Raw genomic sequence first — 14,105 nt, forward strand, 5'->3', positions numbered from 1 at the left:
TTGACCCTGCCGGAACCGGAATGGATGTGCGTGTGATTTAATGAAAATCAGCAATGAAGGAATAATGAATGTAGTAAAGTAAATGACAAAAAGGATTTTAAAGTGGTTTGACGAGATTAACTCTTGAGCCTATGTCCACTGCTCTTTATATTTGTTGTGAGAGCTTACAATAGTAATTCTAGGAATATTGTCCAACCCCTTCCTCATCGTTTGAGGGGGTTTATATACAAATTTTGTACAAATGAGAGAGTGAAATTAAAAGGATTACAATTAAATTGAAATACAAATCCGATATTCTCGTGATTGTGTGCTGTGATTGCGCAAGGACTGCTGCTAATCTAATAATTCTAGAGATATCTAGGATATGAAGTTATCTGAAAAAAGGTCGAATGATTATTCGGATTGTTCACGACTAATTTGTGTTGGGTCGAGCTATATCTCAACAAGCTTATGCTGGATCAAACAATCAGTGAAGTAGAGCTAGTTCTAGATCAAATTATATCCTTGTGATTCTCTGAGCTTGGTGAAAAAATCACACACAACAAATAACCAAGTGACCAAGGTTGACGGGATTTCAGTTTCGAATCCGGTTTCATTAGACGAGGTCAGGAATTTCTAAATTATTTATATAAATAAATAAAAAAACTCATACAAAAGTGGATACAAAACCCTCCATTAAAAAATTATTTTCTTCATTCTCGGTGAACTCAAGTGAACAGTGGCCGCTACTGCTGCAGAATCAAACCCCGTTCTCCATTGCTGGTGAGATCCGCATTCTGATTTTTTCTTTCAGTTCTTGCTACTTGTTGAGCCAAGTGTTATCAGTTCTTCCAGTTTTAAGTTCTCTATGTGTGGCTAAGAAGAATTTGGTTTTCTGGGTTGCTTTGGTTTTTTGATTTTGATGGAGGTACGGTCCATTTAGGTGAAGATTTTAATTTTAACATGAAATGTCTAGTCTTTGGAGCTTGTTGAGCCAGATGTTATTCAGTTCTTTCAGTTTTACGTTCTTTATTTTGTACCTTAGAAGAATTTGGTTTCTGGTTTGCTTTTGTTTTTTGATTTTGATGGAGTTTCAGTCCATTTACTTAAAGATTTTAATTTTAACATGAAATGTCTAGTCTTTTGATCTTATTAAGCCAAATATTATTGGTTTTTTCAGTTTAAGTTATCTATGTGTATCTTAGGAGAATATGGTTTCTGGGTTGCTTTTGTTTTTTGATTTTCATAGTGGTTCAGACCATTTATCTAAAGAATTTAAATTTAACATGAAATTTCTCACTTTTATGCAGGTTTGTGTTCGCGTTCGTGTTCTTGAAGTTGAAGATGAAGGCCCTTCGTGCAATTCAATCTTTAGAGTTCTCTTCTATTTTTGGAGGGAATTTCTCAATTGCAAGGTAGCTTTTTATTTTTATTTATTAATATTGTAACATTTGTTTATATTTGGAGTTGGTAGGAATTGAAATTAAAGGTTTTAGGTATTTGGGGAAATGATGCATGCTTGATTTTAATTTTGTGATTTTAGTGTTTTGGGATGTCATTCATAGTTTAGTTCAGGTTAATAGATTTCTAATTCAAAAGGTTTGAAGTAAAGTTAAGAGTGTCTTGGAATTTCAAGTAATACTTTCTGTCTTGTGATAGTGTAGAGAATTTGTGAAGTCTCTGAAGTGCAAGGAAATTGCATTTGATAAGTTTTGTTGAACTAAGAATCTTCTAATCCCCAATCCTCCATTTTGCTGCAGTTTTTTTTTATTCTTCTCAATTTTTGTTAAGCAGTGCATTGACTTCCTTTCATCTTTCTGCAGGAGTCGAGCTACTTTTCCTCAGAAGCTCTTCTTTTGCCGAGCAAAGTTTGGTATGCTAATAGTCTTTCTAGTGCTGTTCCTACCTCCTATAAACCTAAAATTGAGTGCATTTATATATATTCCTTTGTTTTGTACCACTCACACTGTGTTTATACTTTATATGATGACAGCTGAGTCTGGGGTAGATGGATCTTTCAGCTTAAGAGTAGTATCTCCAACCTCATTAGCGGCTGAAAAGGAAGAAGCCAAGGCTGTCTTAACCTTATTCATGAAGAAACAAGGTCTGAGCAAGGCCGTTGCTGCAAGAACCATCAATAAATCAGACCTTTTTATCGACCATCTTGTCTCAAGGCTCCATTTAGTTCATAAATCTCGGTATCTAGCAGGTTTGATTGCGACATTTTACTTTTTTTGTGATAACTGTTTTGTCCGTGTCTCTTTCTCTTGTCATGTTCCCCAGCTTATCAAATTTCAATTGAAAGTGCAGGAAGAGAGTTCGCAACTCTCGAGATTAGGGATGCCCTTATACCATACCTTGAAACTCTGCACGAAGAGCATGGGAACATTCTGGTAGAATTAGTTGAGAACTTTCCTAATGCACCCGTTAAGGAAAGGCCAGCAGCGCAAGTTTCTCCATCCCATCCCACTGTTGACTCCAAGAGGCTAAAAGCTGTCTCTCGAGTGAGTGAGGCAGGGCCTAAGGGAGATCTCCGCCCTCAAGTTCTCTACCTCATAGAGCTTGGCATGGACCTTGAGCGGATTAAGTTAATTACACGCAGATTTACTGCTTTTTCCTACTACAGCTTGGAGGGAAAAATCAAGCCCTTTGTTGAGTTTCTTCTTGATCTTGGGGTAGCTAAATCAGATATTCCTGTAATTCTTACTAAAAGTCCTAAACTGTGTGGACTTAGTCTCTCTGAAAACCTAATACCCACCATGATATTCTTAGAAGACTTGGGTGTGGACAAGAAACAATGGGCTAAAATTATACGCCGTTGTCCCACAGTTCTCAGTTGTAGCAAGCAAAAGATTAAGTCAACTGTAGATTTCCTCTATGAGATGGGCATCTTGGCCGAGAGCATAGGTAAGATCTTAACTCGGTGCCCAAACATTATAAGTTACAGTGTTGAAGACAAGCTACGACCAACAGCTGAGTATTTCCGATCATTAGGAGTTGACGTTTCCGTTCTTCTCCAGCGATCTCCACAGAGTGTTGGTCTTAGTATGGAGGCCAACCTTAAGCCTGTGACAGAATTTTTCATCGAGAGGGGATTCAGGATGGAGGAAATTGGGATCATGATTTCTAGATATACATCTCTGTATATTTTCAGCTTGAAAGAGAACTTGATACCCAAATGGGAGTTCTTTTTGACCATGGACTACGACAAGTCTGAGCTGGTAAAGTTCCCTACGTATTTCGGTTACAGTTTAGAAGAGAGGATCAAACCTCGGTATGCACGCGTAAAGGAGTGTGGAGTGACAGTCTGTCTGAAGCAGGTGTTATCACTATCAAGCTGCGACTTTGATAAAACTCTGAATAAGAAAATGAAGAAAATTGCTTTCAGAAGAGGGTTCAACTGATAGTAATGGCAAGGGATGATTCTCAAGCCTGATATTAAGCCATACAACATCTAGGCAGAGAATGTATGGGAAATGGTTGTGGTTGCAGCTATGGACGTGCCATTTTTATGCTCAACTTTAACCAGTAGAAGAAATATACGTCTGCAGAATGTTGTCTGCTGTAGGAATGATAATTTATATATCGTTGTCTTCCCAGCTTCTTTTCAGCAACTCATGTCTCTTATATCTCTTTTATGTTTGTTCAAACTTTGCCATCTTTATGGTGGCAAGTTGTGCGATACAAATATGTTGGCTAGCCCATGGACGTGGTGATTTTCTAATATCTATATGGCTTTTTCACTGGAAGATGGAGATTCACTGTGCAACGCCCACAACTTCACATGAAGATGGAGATTCGCCGTGCAATGACATTGACCCTCACCGTGTACCTGGAGTTATTCTGCAGGAGTTGATCAAATTCTTACCTTATTGTTATTTTTAGAGTTTTTCACATGCATTAGGATGAGAAAAGGATTTAGTCCGGAATCCTTTTTCATGAATGATAGTTGTATAAAATGACTTAAGAAAAACTTCCAACTTTCCATCAAAATTTGGTGATTTAGTTGTTCACTCTTTCTTTAGTTTTATTACTGCTTTTACGAATTTGATCATCATGGACCTTGTGAAGTTAATTCTTTTTCCATATTTAATTCTCAAAACGTACTCAAAATTGATTAAATAATGAACCAGATCATAAATTCACCGAACAAAATAGGTATTTACAATGGTCATTTTCCATTATTAAACATGGGATCATTGATTTTGTGGATACCAATATCAGAGATGGGCTCAATTGGCTACTCATCTCCCTCCACTAAAGAAACAGGATTTGAAGGTTCTCTGCTGATTTCATCTGCAGATCAATAGAGCATAAGATTACATAAACTATACTATTGCCATCGTGAACGATGGCTAATATGTTTTGAAACAATGTTTATATTTATCTTCATGAATTTGAAATCTGAGTTAAAGGTCACAACTTACCAAACATTGTATTTAAGGAAGTTGATGAAGGAGTCGACATGAAATTGAGGCCGATATAAAAAGGGGTCTAGTAATATTTTCTTACAACACTTCAAATTTTGTTCTATAGGCGATTCAAGAATTGATAATACAAGGTTGACGAGTAGAGGTCCTATTACACACGAGAATCCGAAGACAAATCTAAGTGCCAAGCTTGCGTAGATTCAGTCCACTTCATCTTCATTACCATCTTTCTCTACATTGTTTTGATCATTCAATGTTGAAACAATCATCGTTAAAGGTGGCGGTGGGTCGTGTCGTGCCTAAAAATTCAAAGCCTATCGTGTCGTGGGCCGTGTCATGCCAAGGCTCATATAGTTTCGTGCCCTGTCGTGTTGTGCCGGCCCACGAAATTTGAAAGCCCACAGCACAGCCCGTTGTATATCGTGTCGTGCCATGGGCCGGCCCACGTGCTTTGTGAAAATATTTTTTTTAATATTTATAAATTATGGTAATTTTGATTTATTATTAATAATTATTATAAAAATATTTTATATGTTATATTTAGTGACATTTTATATTTATATTAATTAAAAATATATAATCACTATGAAATATAATAAAATAATGAGATATTGAAATATTAATTGAATTTCAACACGTTTTATTACTAATAAGTTATAATTATAAATTATAAATATAAACCTAGAAATTAGGATTAATAATTAGTATACATCTTTATTTTCATTAATTTTTAAATTCTTAAAATTTTCAAATATATCTTCAATAACACGATTTTGAAACTTGAACTTGCTGCCACTCAATCTTTTATACACATAATGGCTTCAGCAATACGATTTTAAGTTTAAAATAGCCGTTACCCCTTAGTGCAGGGGAATAACATCTATTTTAAAAAATAGCTATTAATTTTATTATTTTATAATTTTATTTTTTTTGTACTGTGCCGTGCCAGCCCACGGGCTTTTTTTTAAGGCCCACGACTTGCATATTTTCATACTATGCTATGCTGTGCTTTTTTCGTACCGGGCCGACACGGCTCACCGTCGACTCTAGTCACAGTACAGTTATTTGGAAGTGAAAGACCAAAGTTCATTGCCAGTAAAACAAGATGCGTTAAAGCTTTGAACTCGAGTCCTTAAAGGAATTTCCCCAGTTAAATTATTGTTGGATAAGTTCAAGTAACTCAAAAAGGTGAAATCTGAAATGCTTTGTGGGATTTCATTGGATAATTGATTTGCAGAGAAAACAATGGACTCTAGTGAATTCATAGCACCAATGTGCTCAGGAATTCTACGAGTAAAACTGTTATGCGATAGATTCAATGATTACAATGCTGCAAGTTTTCAAATTATTTCTTGAAAGGTCTATAACTCTCACAAACTTCAGAATTGTGTTATATTCGGCCATTTGACTTTTCTTCACAAGTGATGCATCTTCCACATAAAACGAAGAAAAAACCCCATCAGATCCATAATCCATATCCATTTCTTCATTATTTCCCATTATCGTCATGGCGCTGAAGTTTTTGATACATCTTGGTATGATTCCAGACAAATAGTTATGGGCAAATCTAAAATTTGTAAAGAAGAGAGCTGGCAGAGTTCCTCTGGTAGAAGACCATAAAACTCGTTTGATATAAGGTTGAGAATCCTCATTCCTGAAAATCTCTTTCCAACCCATTTAGGGATGTTTCCAACGAACTTATTTTCACCAATATCAAGTGCCACTATCTCTGTACAATTTTTAAGTGAAACAGGAATTATTCCAGAAAAGTTGTTTTTGCGAGAAGGTTTAAGGACTGAAGATAACTTAAAGTTCCAATAGAGCTTGGAACGTTTCCGGTAAATCTATTGTTACCTAAATTTAGGAGAACTAAGTGCTTCCATTTCGTCCAACAATCAGGCAATTCTCCATGTAAAAAGTTGTCTTTAAGGATGAGAATTTGCATCAAACTCTTTTGACTCATTCATCTCATAACATAAGAACTGGAAAATTGAACCTGACAAAGTGTTGTTGAAAAGATCCAGTCTATGAATATTGGACGGCATAGGTGGCAATGGACCTGATAATTTATTTGAATTCAAGTCAACAACTTCAAGTTGAGTATTTTCATTTAAATTTGGAATCATCCCATATATAGTTGGGAAGAGTGTCTACAATTCCTGGGTTGGATATATCTATATAAACCAACAGCTTTTGTGAATGAAGCCACATCGAAAATCGAGGCCCTAAATGGCACGCACTCAATCCTAGAACTTCAAGTTTAAAAGAAGGAACCCAGTTGTAACTGACATTCCACGTTAATGAATTTTCAGACGCATCCAAACGCAGCAATCTTGTAAGATTGGCAAAATGATTTTCAGAAAGAGTTCCCGTTCAGTTTGTTGTTGGAAAGATAAAGATATTGCAAAGACACAAGTTCTCCTAGTGACAATGGAATAGGACCCGAAATAGAGTTACCAACTAAAGTAAGAGAGTTTTACGTTTTTAAATTCTCTAAGTCGGTTGTGTTGGAGTTGTCCACCCTAGTTAGTAAAAACGCGTATTATACGCGAATTATACGGACAGCCGTATAATTCGCGTATAAAACGCACGTATCCAAATTTTATAAAATCTGCCGTATAATTCGCGTATAATAAGTTGACAACTTTGCAAATTCAACAGTGTTAAAGAAGGGAGTTTATCACCTGCAACCAATTAGAGCATGTGCTGAGATTCACGCCATTAAAATCAAGATGTTCCAACCTAGAAAGACCAGATAGCCACTGAATATTTTCAGCGTCCCGAGAATATTCATTCCAGCCGAGATCAAGATGTTCCAGATTAGAGAGATTTCCGAGTTGGTGAGGAATCATTCCCCCGAATCCAGAAAAAGAGAGATTAAGATATCTTAACTACTTATAGAACCAAGAAATTGAGAAATCTGATGTCCTTCGGAGTAATTACAGCTCAAGTCGAAGTAAGTCAAATGCAATATCTCATCTTGCATAGCATTAACCTAATTTGTCTTGTTTTCGTCTTCCGTTGCTTTTACATAAAATTGAGGTTCTCCCCCGTTAGTCAATAATATATACTCATTTGTAGAATACCATGTGAAAAAACTTTGGTCTCTAGTAAACCTCCTGAGTGAAATTTTTGGTTCTGGAAGCTGATCAATAGTCTGATAATCTATCTCAACCTGCATAGAAGCATTTGCATCATTTAAATCCTGTTGGTTATCCTGAACATTATGTTTAACATTTGTTGACAAATCTGTAAAAGGTACGGGATTCAAGTCAATCAAACCATCACTATATCAAGACACTACTTTCTCTGCTTTTCCACATCCTCTTTAATTAAGTGCTGATACTTTGGGTCTTTTTTTTTTTTTTTTTTTTTTTTAAATGAGGATAGGGCCTACCCAAGGGTTGGGTCCGCCTCTCTCTCTCTCTCTCTCTCTCCCCTCTCCTTCCTCTCTCTCTCTATAATATTATATATATATATATATTCAATCAAATAGACGCATTTTAGGACTTTCATGTCTAGACATAGAGATGGCAATGAGCTTGGTATTTTCGGGTACTCGACCCGACCAAAAAAGGTCAGGCTTTACCCGGTGTTAGCGGGCTTGGGCTTGAGACTAATTTTAGGGCCCACCCTTGGGTACGAACCAGGCATGAGACAATCTTCAATCTCTACCCGGCCTGACAATTTTACTAAATTATTCTTATAATATATATCTAATTACATAATTATCTTACATATATATACATTCTAAATGGAAATTATATAAAAAGAAATGAGGGTGAATTATTATTTATATATTTGGTAAGTATTTAAAAATAAATTAATATTTAAAACTGTTTCTAAAATTAAAAATATAAAAAAGAATTGAAATTTATTTTATTTCACAATAATTATTAAGATTAGTATTTAAAAGATGTTTCTAAAATTAAAATTATAAAAATGGGTTGAGACTAGGATTACAAAAAGCCCATTGGGTCGGGCTTGGGTTTTACCCCTCATAGCTGTAACGGGCCCCGACCGCCATGGGGGTTGGGCCGGGCCAGGCCTGTGGGGTCTTGCCATCTCCATCTAGACATGCTTCTAAACCGCTCTTGGTTTTGCAATTAAATGAGTTGAGCTGGTTGTGAGGGCAGATTTGAGGAGCAAATAAATGATGCTGCCTATAATGGGTTATGGAGATGATACAGAGAATGGCAGTTGGATTGACTAACACAAAACAATAATAATGATGATGACAAACAAATTTTACTTCTTGTCAACACCCACAATCCTCTTGTTTCTTAATTGCACAGCTTTGTCTTATGCTTCAGAGTGGTGATTTTTATTATGCAGTTCTTCTCACATTGATCAAATCTTGTTTCAACCATTGGAGATGTGAGAGGGAGGGGCTTAAGGTGAGGGTAGAATTAGTAACTTACAGGAACGAAAAGACACTTGCCAAGGAGGTACAAAATACTTACTCCTCTTCAGAGAAAAACTCTTTATTCTCATGCATTTTTAATTCTTAAACTCTCATTGCAATTGCAGAGCTCGGTGTTCTAGTTGAGAAAGGTGGACTACATGGAAATGTTTTCAGAATCAAGCCACCAATGTGTTTCGCCAAAGATGATTCAGGTCACCTTCTGTAGCTTCCTTTCATCAAATAGATTTTCCCGGTTGTCATTTAATCTATTATTGCAAATTTGTTTCATCATAACATTTAATCTCACTGTTGTGTTGTGGAAATGCAGATTTTCTTGTTGATGCTTTGGACCATGCAATGTCAAAGTCGTGAGTTATAATCTGTTAAGAGCCAGAGAAAGTCATGTAACTCTTCCAAATTCTCTGGATATTAAACTCTTCAAAGAGCTTGGTTTCAAATCATGTAACTTTTTTTTTTTTAACTCTTCTTACTGTTACAGATCAAGAGGACCATCGTTACAACTATACGACGTAGTTTTCTCGCCGGACTTTCCACTGCAAACATGTTGGACTACCAATGGGGAAACCCAACAACAATTATGTTAACTGGAGATGAACCCACTCAAGAACCAAATCAAACCCGCCAGATTTTCGAACACTTGACCTCTAAAAAGATCTGTATTGCTTCTAAAATCTCATAGGGATTTTTGTTATTAAATGAAACCTCAGAGAGTCAAGTAACTCTAAAAGTTACCATTTTCTGAGATCCAACAGTCATATTGGATTGAAGCTGTAAACCTTCCAAGATTTCCCTCATGTACTTAAACTCCAGGGTATCAGAAATAACTCTAAACCCCTTGGTATCAGCAATTAGCAGTTTATAGTATTAACGATATATGGAAAAACAAATCTAATCATGCAAACATGTAGACAAAAGCAGCCTCAAAAGGCAGAAGTTCAACAATAAACACAACAGAATACCCAAATAATAGCAAGCTTACAAAAGTATTCAAGAGTAATTAAAATACATTTCACAGCCCAAACATCAACATTAGAAGTATCCTTAATGTAACACATAATTAAATAGCAGTTCGGTAACATAAACCAATTCCAGGGAAGAAAAATCCAGAGAACATCGAGATAACAGTCAAGGGAATATGTGTCCACGCGCCAAGTTGCCAGCCAAATCATTAGCATGCGCGCCCGGAATCAAGCCAGCCTGAAAGCACAATGAATAGCATTAGAAAAGAGGCACTTCAGCAATTCTGCAAGAGAACTGGAGGGCATGAATATAAACTGCAGAAAGTAAGCCGGGTGGTTCAGAAGGCAACATAAAGAATTCTATAGCCACCAAGCACTGGGTAGCCTCCAAAAGTACTGGATGGCCTAGCTAGTCTGCTACCCAGAGCTCGAGAGCTATAGAATTCTTTTGGTGGAAGTGATGAGATTGTCGTTTGTTGGGTCTTGGAGGTGAGGAAGTAGTAAATGTTGGGGTCTGCGACAGATTTTCGAGGAATAACAGAATAGAATAGAATGAAACGATGGCGACATGTTTATATAGGGATGAATTGTCTTTCCAAATTGATTTTGGCTGTACCTAGAGCTGTTAGGTGTGTGAGTAGCAGAATAGGCAGGTTAGTCCTTGCAGTTTTAATTTGACAGGTGGCACTAGGAAAATTATTATTAAAGAAATATTTCTATTAAATTTTATGAGAAAATAAAAATTCAATTAATAAAAAATAAAATCCCTTCCATTTATCGTCTAGTCACACCGCACTACAAATCCCACTATGTAATCTTTGAACTTTTTAATCTAACAATATAGACATAGAAAATTACAAACATATTCTCTATTTATAATTTTATAAATTAACCAAAATTCAATGACAATAAATAAAACTTGAATGAAGACTACACTTTTTTTCAAGATTCGACATGATAGTTCGTAATATTATCTACAAGACTACAATTAAACAATCGACAAACAGATAAGAGTTATACCAATTTATAAGACTGAGTTGTAAGTGTAATAATATCTACAAAACTCGGATGTTGTATACAAGGACCGGTTTAGATGTTTCATCATAATCATGGGTAAATACCAAAATCAATCAAAAAAAAAAAAAAAAAGATTTAACAGAGTCCTCCTTAACTTCAATCATTCCAGTTAGAGCTGGTCTTTTGGGACTGGTCCCAAATAGGACCAGTCCCAGGCCCATGAGCAATATTAGGACCCAGACCGATCCTTAGGACTGGTCCTATGGGCCCAGGATTAGTCCTGTGGGTCTGGATAATTTCTTTTTCCCCCTAATATTTTTTTTTTATATTTTAGGGGCGAAATAAAATTTTATAAGAGGTTTTTAGTATTTTTCAAAGGTAGATTAATAAGTTTCTAAAAATTTAATTGATTTTAAAAAATAGTAAAATAATAAATAAATTAATAGTTAATTTTAATTTTAATTTTTAACATAAGTTCACATTCACGCTTCACAAATAAACAATTAAATAATTTTTTTTATTAAATTATTCATTTTCATCGTCAAAAATATTTACATAATTCAAATCTGTATTTCTAAAAAGTTCAAGTAGTTCGGGATCTTTAAGGTGTTGTTGTAGTCTTCTTTCTATATGAGCCCAATCCCGTAAACACGTTATCACTTCAATCATCTCATCGGTTAAAGCACATCTTCTGTCTTCAATAATCCGACCACTCGTTGAAAATTTTGACTCGGATACAATTGTAGAAACCGGCACAGATAAAATGTCACGTGCCATTTGGGCTACAATGGGGAATCGACTTTCATGTTAGTTCCACCATTGAAGAATATCCATATCATGTTGCTCCTTCATCATCATAAAGGACAAGTCCACTTGTAGGGAGCGATTCAGCTCATTTGGTCCATGTATGTACGAGTTGGAGCTGCTACTTCTGCCACGTTCCACATACGTCCACTTGCTCAATTCTTGACGGATGGCTGCATTAAGGTCCTGATCCTCTCTCCTGAATGTTCCACTTTTACTTCCACTTCCATTGTACCTGTTCTCATATAAAGAAAAAAGGCTATCCATTTTTGTTTAAAGTTAGTCAGATAGGACGAATAATCATGTCCTAAATGCTGGTCTAACTCAGTAATTATACAGTTAACTACGTGTAATTTAAACATAGGATCTAGAACAAGGTCTAATCCATATAAGAATGGAATATCTAACCAATATTTCTCATATTTTTCTTCCATCTTTAAAACAATTTCCCTTAAAACGTTATTATATCTATATTTAGCAAAATTTTTAGCAATTTGAAGTAAAATATCTAACACTAAATTAGTAGTCGGATAATAAATACCACTTAATGTATTAGTAGTGTCATAAAAAAAATTGAAGAAATGAATAAAAAAGTTCACAAACCGCCCAATCATCATAACTGACAACTTCCTCTGGATAGTGCTTCCGGTTGATGAAATCTGTAATTTGTTTCGCGGTTGGCAAAGCTTTTTTCAACATCAAGTAGGTGGAGTTCCAATGGATAGGCATGTCCGTACATAACTTCAAAGGTCAAACCGTTGGGTTGTTTTGCTTATAATATTTGACGTACTCCTGCCATCTTTTATTGCTACCGCCGACGATAAATCTGATAGCCATGCGCACCCTCTCCATCTTCAAATGTAAAGCATTTAAACCTACTTTAACTATCAAATTGATGATGTGGCAAACCCATCTCTGGTGAAAAAAATTGCCTTCACCACGCAGATCCAATCTTTTTTCAAATAAAGAGATTGTCGCGGTGTTAGCAGCTGTATTATCAAGCGTTAGCGCTACAACTCTATTAGTTAATAAATATTCTTGTAAAACTTCAAGAATTGTAAAATAAATAGTTTCAACACTATGTTTTTCATATAATGTTTAAAACCCATGAATTTTTGTTGTAAACCTCAATTATGATCTAAGAAATGTACTGTGACAGTTAAAAAATCGATTTTTGATCTACAAGCTCATATGTCTTATGTAAGTGCAATAGATATATTCCTAAAATTTTGAAATTCATTTTTAAGTTTATTATTTATTTTGTTATAAAGTTTTAGTGTATCTCTTCTACTTGTACTTTTATTAACAGGGGTATATGCTGGACAAAATACAGTTTTAATCATGTGAATAAAATAAGGATTTTCAGATAAACAAATGGGAGAGTCCATAGCAACTATGAATTTTGCTATTTCCTCTCGTGTAACATGTGCATTGTATTGTCATGTTGTGAGAGTTGAGGATTGTGGATTAAAATTAAGTTGAGTTTGAATTTGTCTACCTGATTCGCTCGAAGATGTATCTGACAACTGCATTATTTGGGGGTGCTTCTTCTCCACGTGTCGTCGCATCGTCGAAGTCCCATTCTCAGCGCCAATAATGGCTCCACATAAATTACATATCCTATACGATTCTTCCCCCTCCCCATTTGTCTTTGGTCGTTTTAATTTGGTGAAGTGTCATCATATATCATGTAACGCCTAACATGGAGGTACATGATTTAAATTATGTTTTATAGCCCTTAGTTAATTTTTATTAAAGTTATTTTAAGATAATAGGAAGAAAATGCCTTAAACTTGCATTAAGGGTAAAATGGTCTTTTCACTCAAAATTGGTTGAAAAAGTGGAGAGTGAAAAGAGGTAGAATTTGATAAAGAATACAATAAAAATGAGGGCATTATGGTAATTGACTAAGGGACAAGGATGGAATTTTCACAAAAGTGTAAGGGCAAAATGGGAAAGTGAGTTAATAAAATAAGATGATAAGGGTTTGTAACCCTTATTTCCTTCATTCCACCGCCACACTACTCCCCCATTTTCTCTCAAATTTTCATTCAATCCTCTAAGGATTTTGAGGGCTTTTAAGTGATTTTTAATAGGGTTTTGATTCAAGACTTCAAAAGGTAAGAATTTATGCTCTTTATCTATGATTTATTTGTGTAAAAGTTGAGTTCTTATGAAGTTTATGCTTAGGGTTAGAAGAAGTTTTGAATCTAACAAGAGTAGAGAGCTTAGTAGAGAAAACTCAAGCATAAGGTAAGTAGATTCCACTCAAAATCCAACTCAAGTTAAAGTTTAAGAATTCAAGTGAGTAGATATTTCTTTTAAGTATGCATATGTTATGGTTATTGAGAAATTGAGATGAGATTGATGATGAATTATGCTTGTTGTTGGATATATTTGAATACGAGAAGTGCATGTGATAGTTTGATGATGGGTTGAAATTAGAAGAATTGGAGGAATTTTTGGAAGTGTGTTTGCCGTGTAGGTATG

The 14,105-nt window shown here is 35.3% G+C and overlaps 1 protein-coding gene across 1 annotated transcript; it reads left to right on the forward strand.

Annotated features, from left to right (window-relative positions):
* The first annotated feature begins 681 nt into the window (after window positions 1-681).
* Window positions 682-3,961, forward strand: LOC116112755 (transcription termination factor MTERF5, chloroplastic-like). Its single transcript, XM_031398872.1, has 5 exons — window positions 682-762; window positions 1,290-1,394; window positions 1,803-1,852; window positions 1,973-2,188; window positions 2,290-3,961. Exons 2-5 carry the CDS (start codon window positions 1,324-1,326, stop codon window positions 3,381-3,383), a joined length of 1,431 nt encoding a protein of 476 aa, XP_031254732.1. The 5' UTR covers window positions 682-762; window positions 1,290-1,323; the 3' UTR covers window positions 3,384-3,961.
* The last annotated feature ends 10,144 nt before the right edge of the window (window positions 3,962-14,105 follow it).

The sequence above is a fragment of the Pistacia vera genome, unplaced genomic scaffold (genome assembly GCF_008641045.1).
Source record: "Pistacia vera cultivar Batoury unplaced genomic scaffold, PisVer_v2 Contig666, whole genome shotgun sequence".
Lineage (NCBI taxonomy): Eukaryota > Viridiplantae > Streptophyta > Magnoliopsida > Sapindales > Anacardiaceae > Pistacia > Pistacia vera.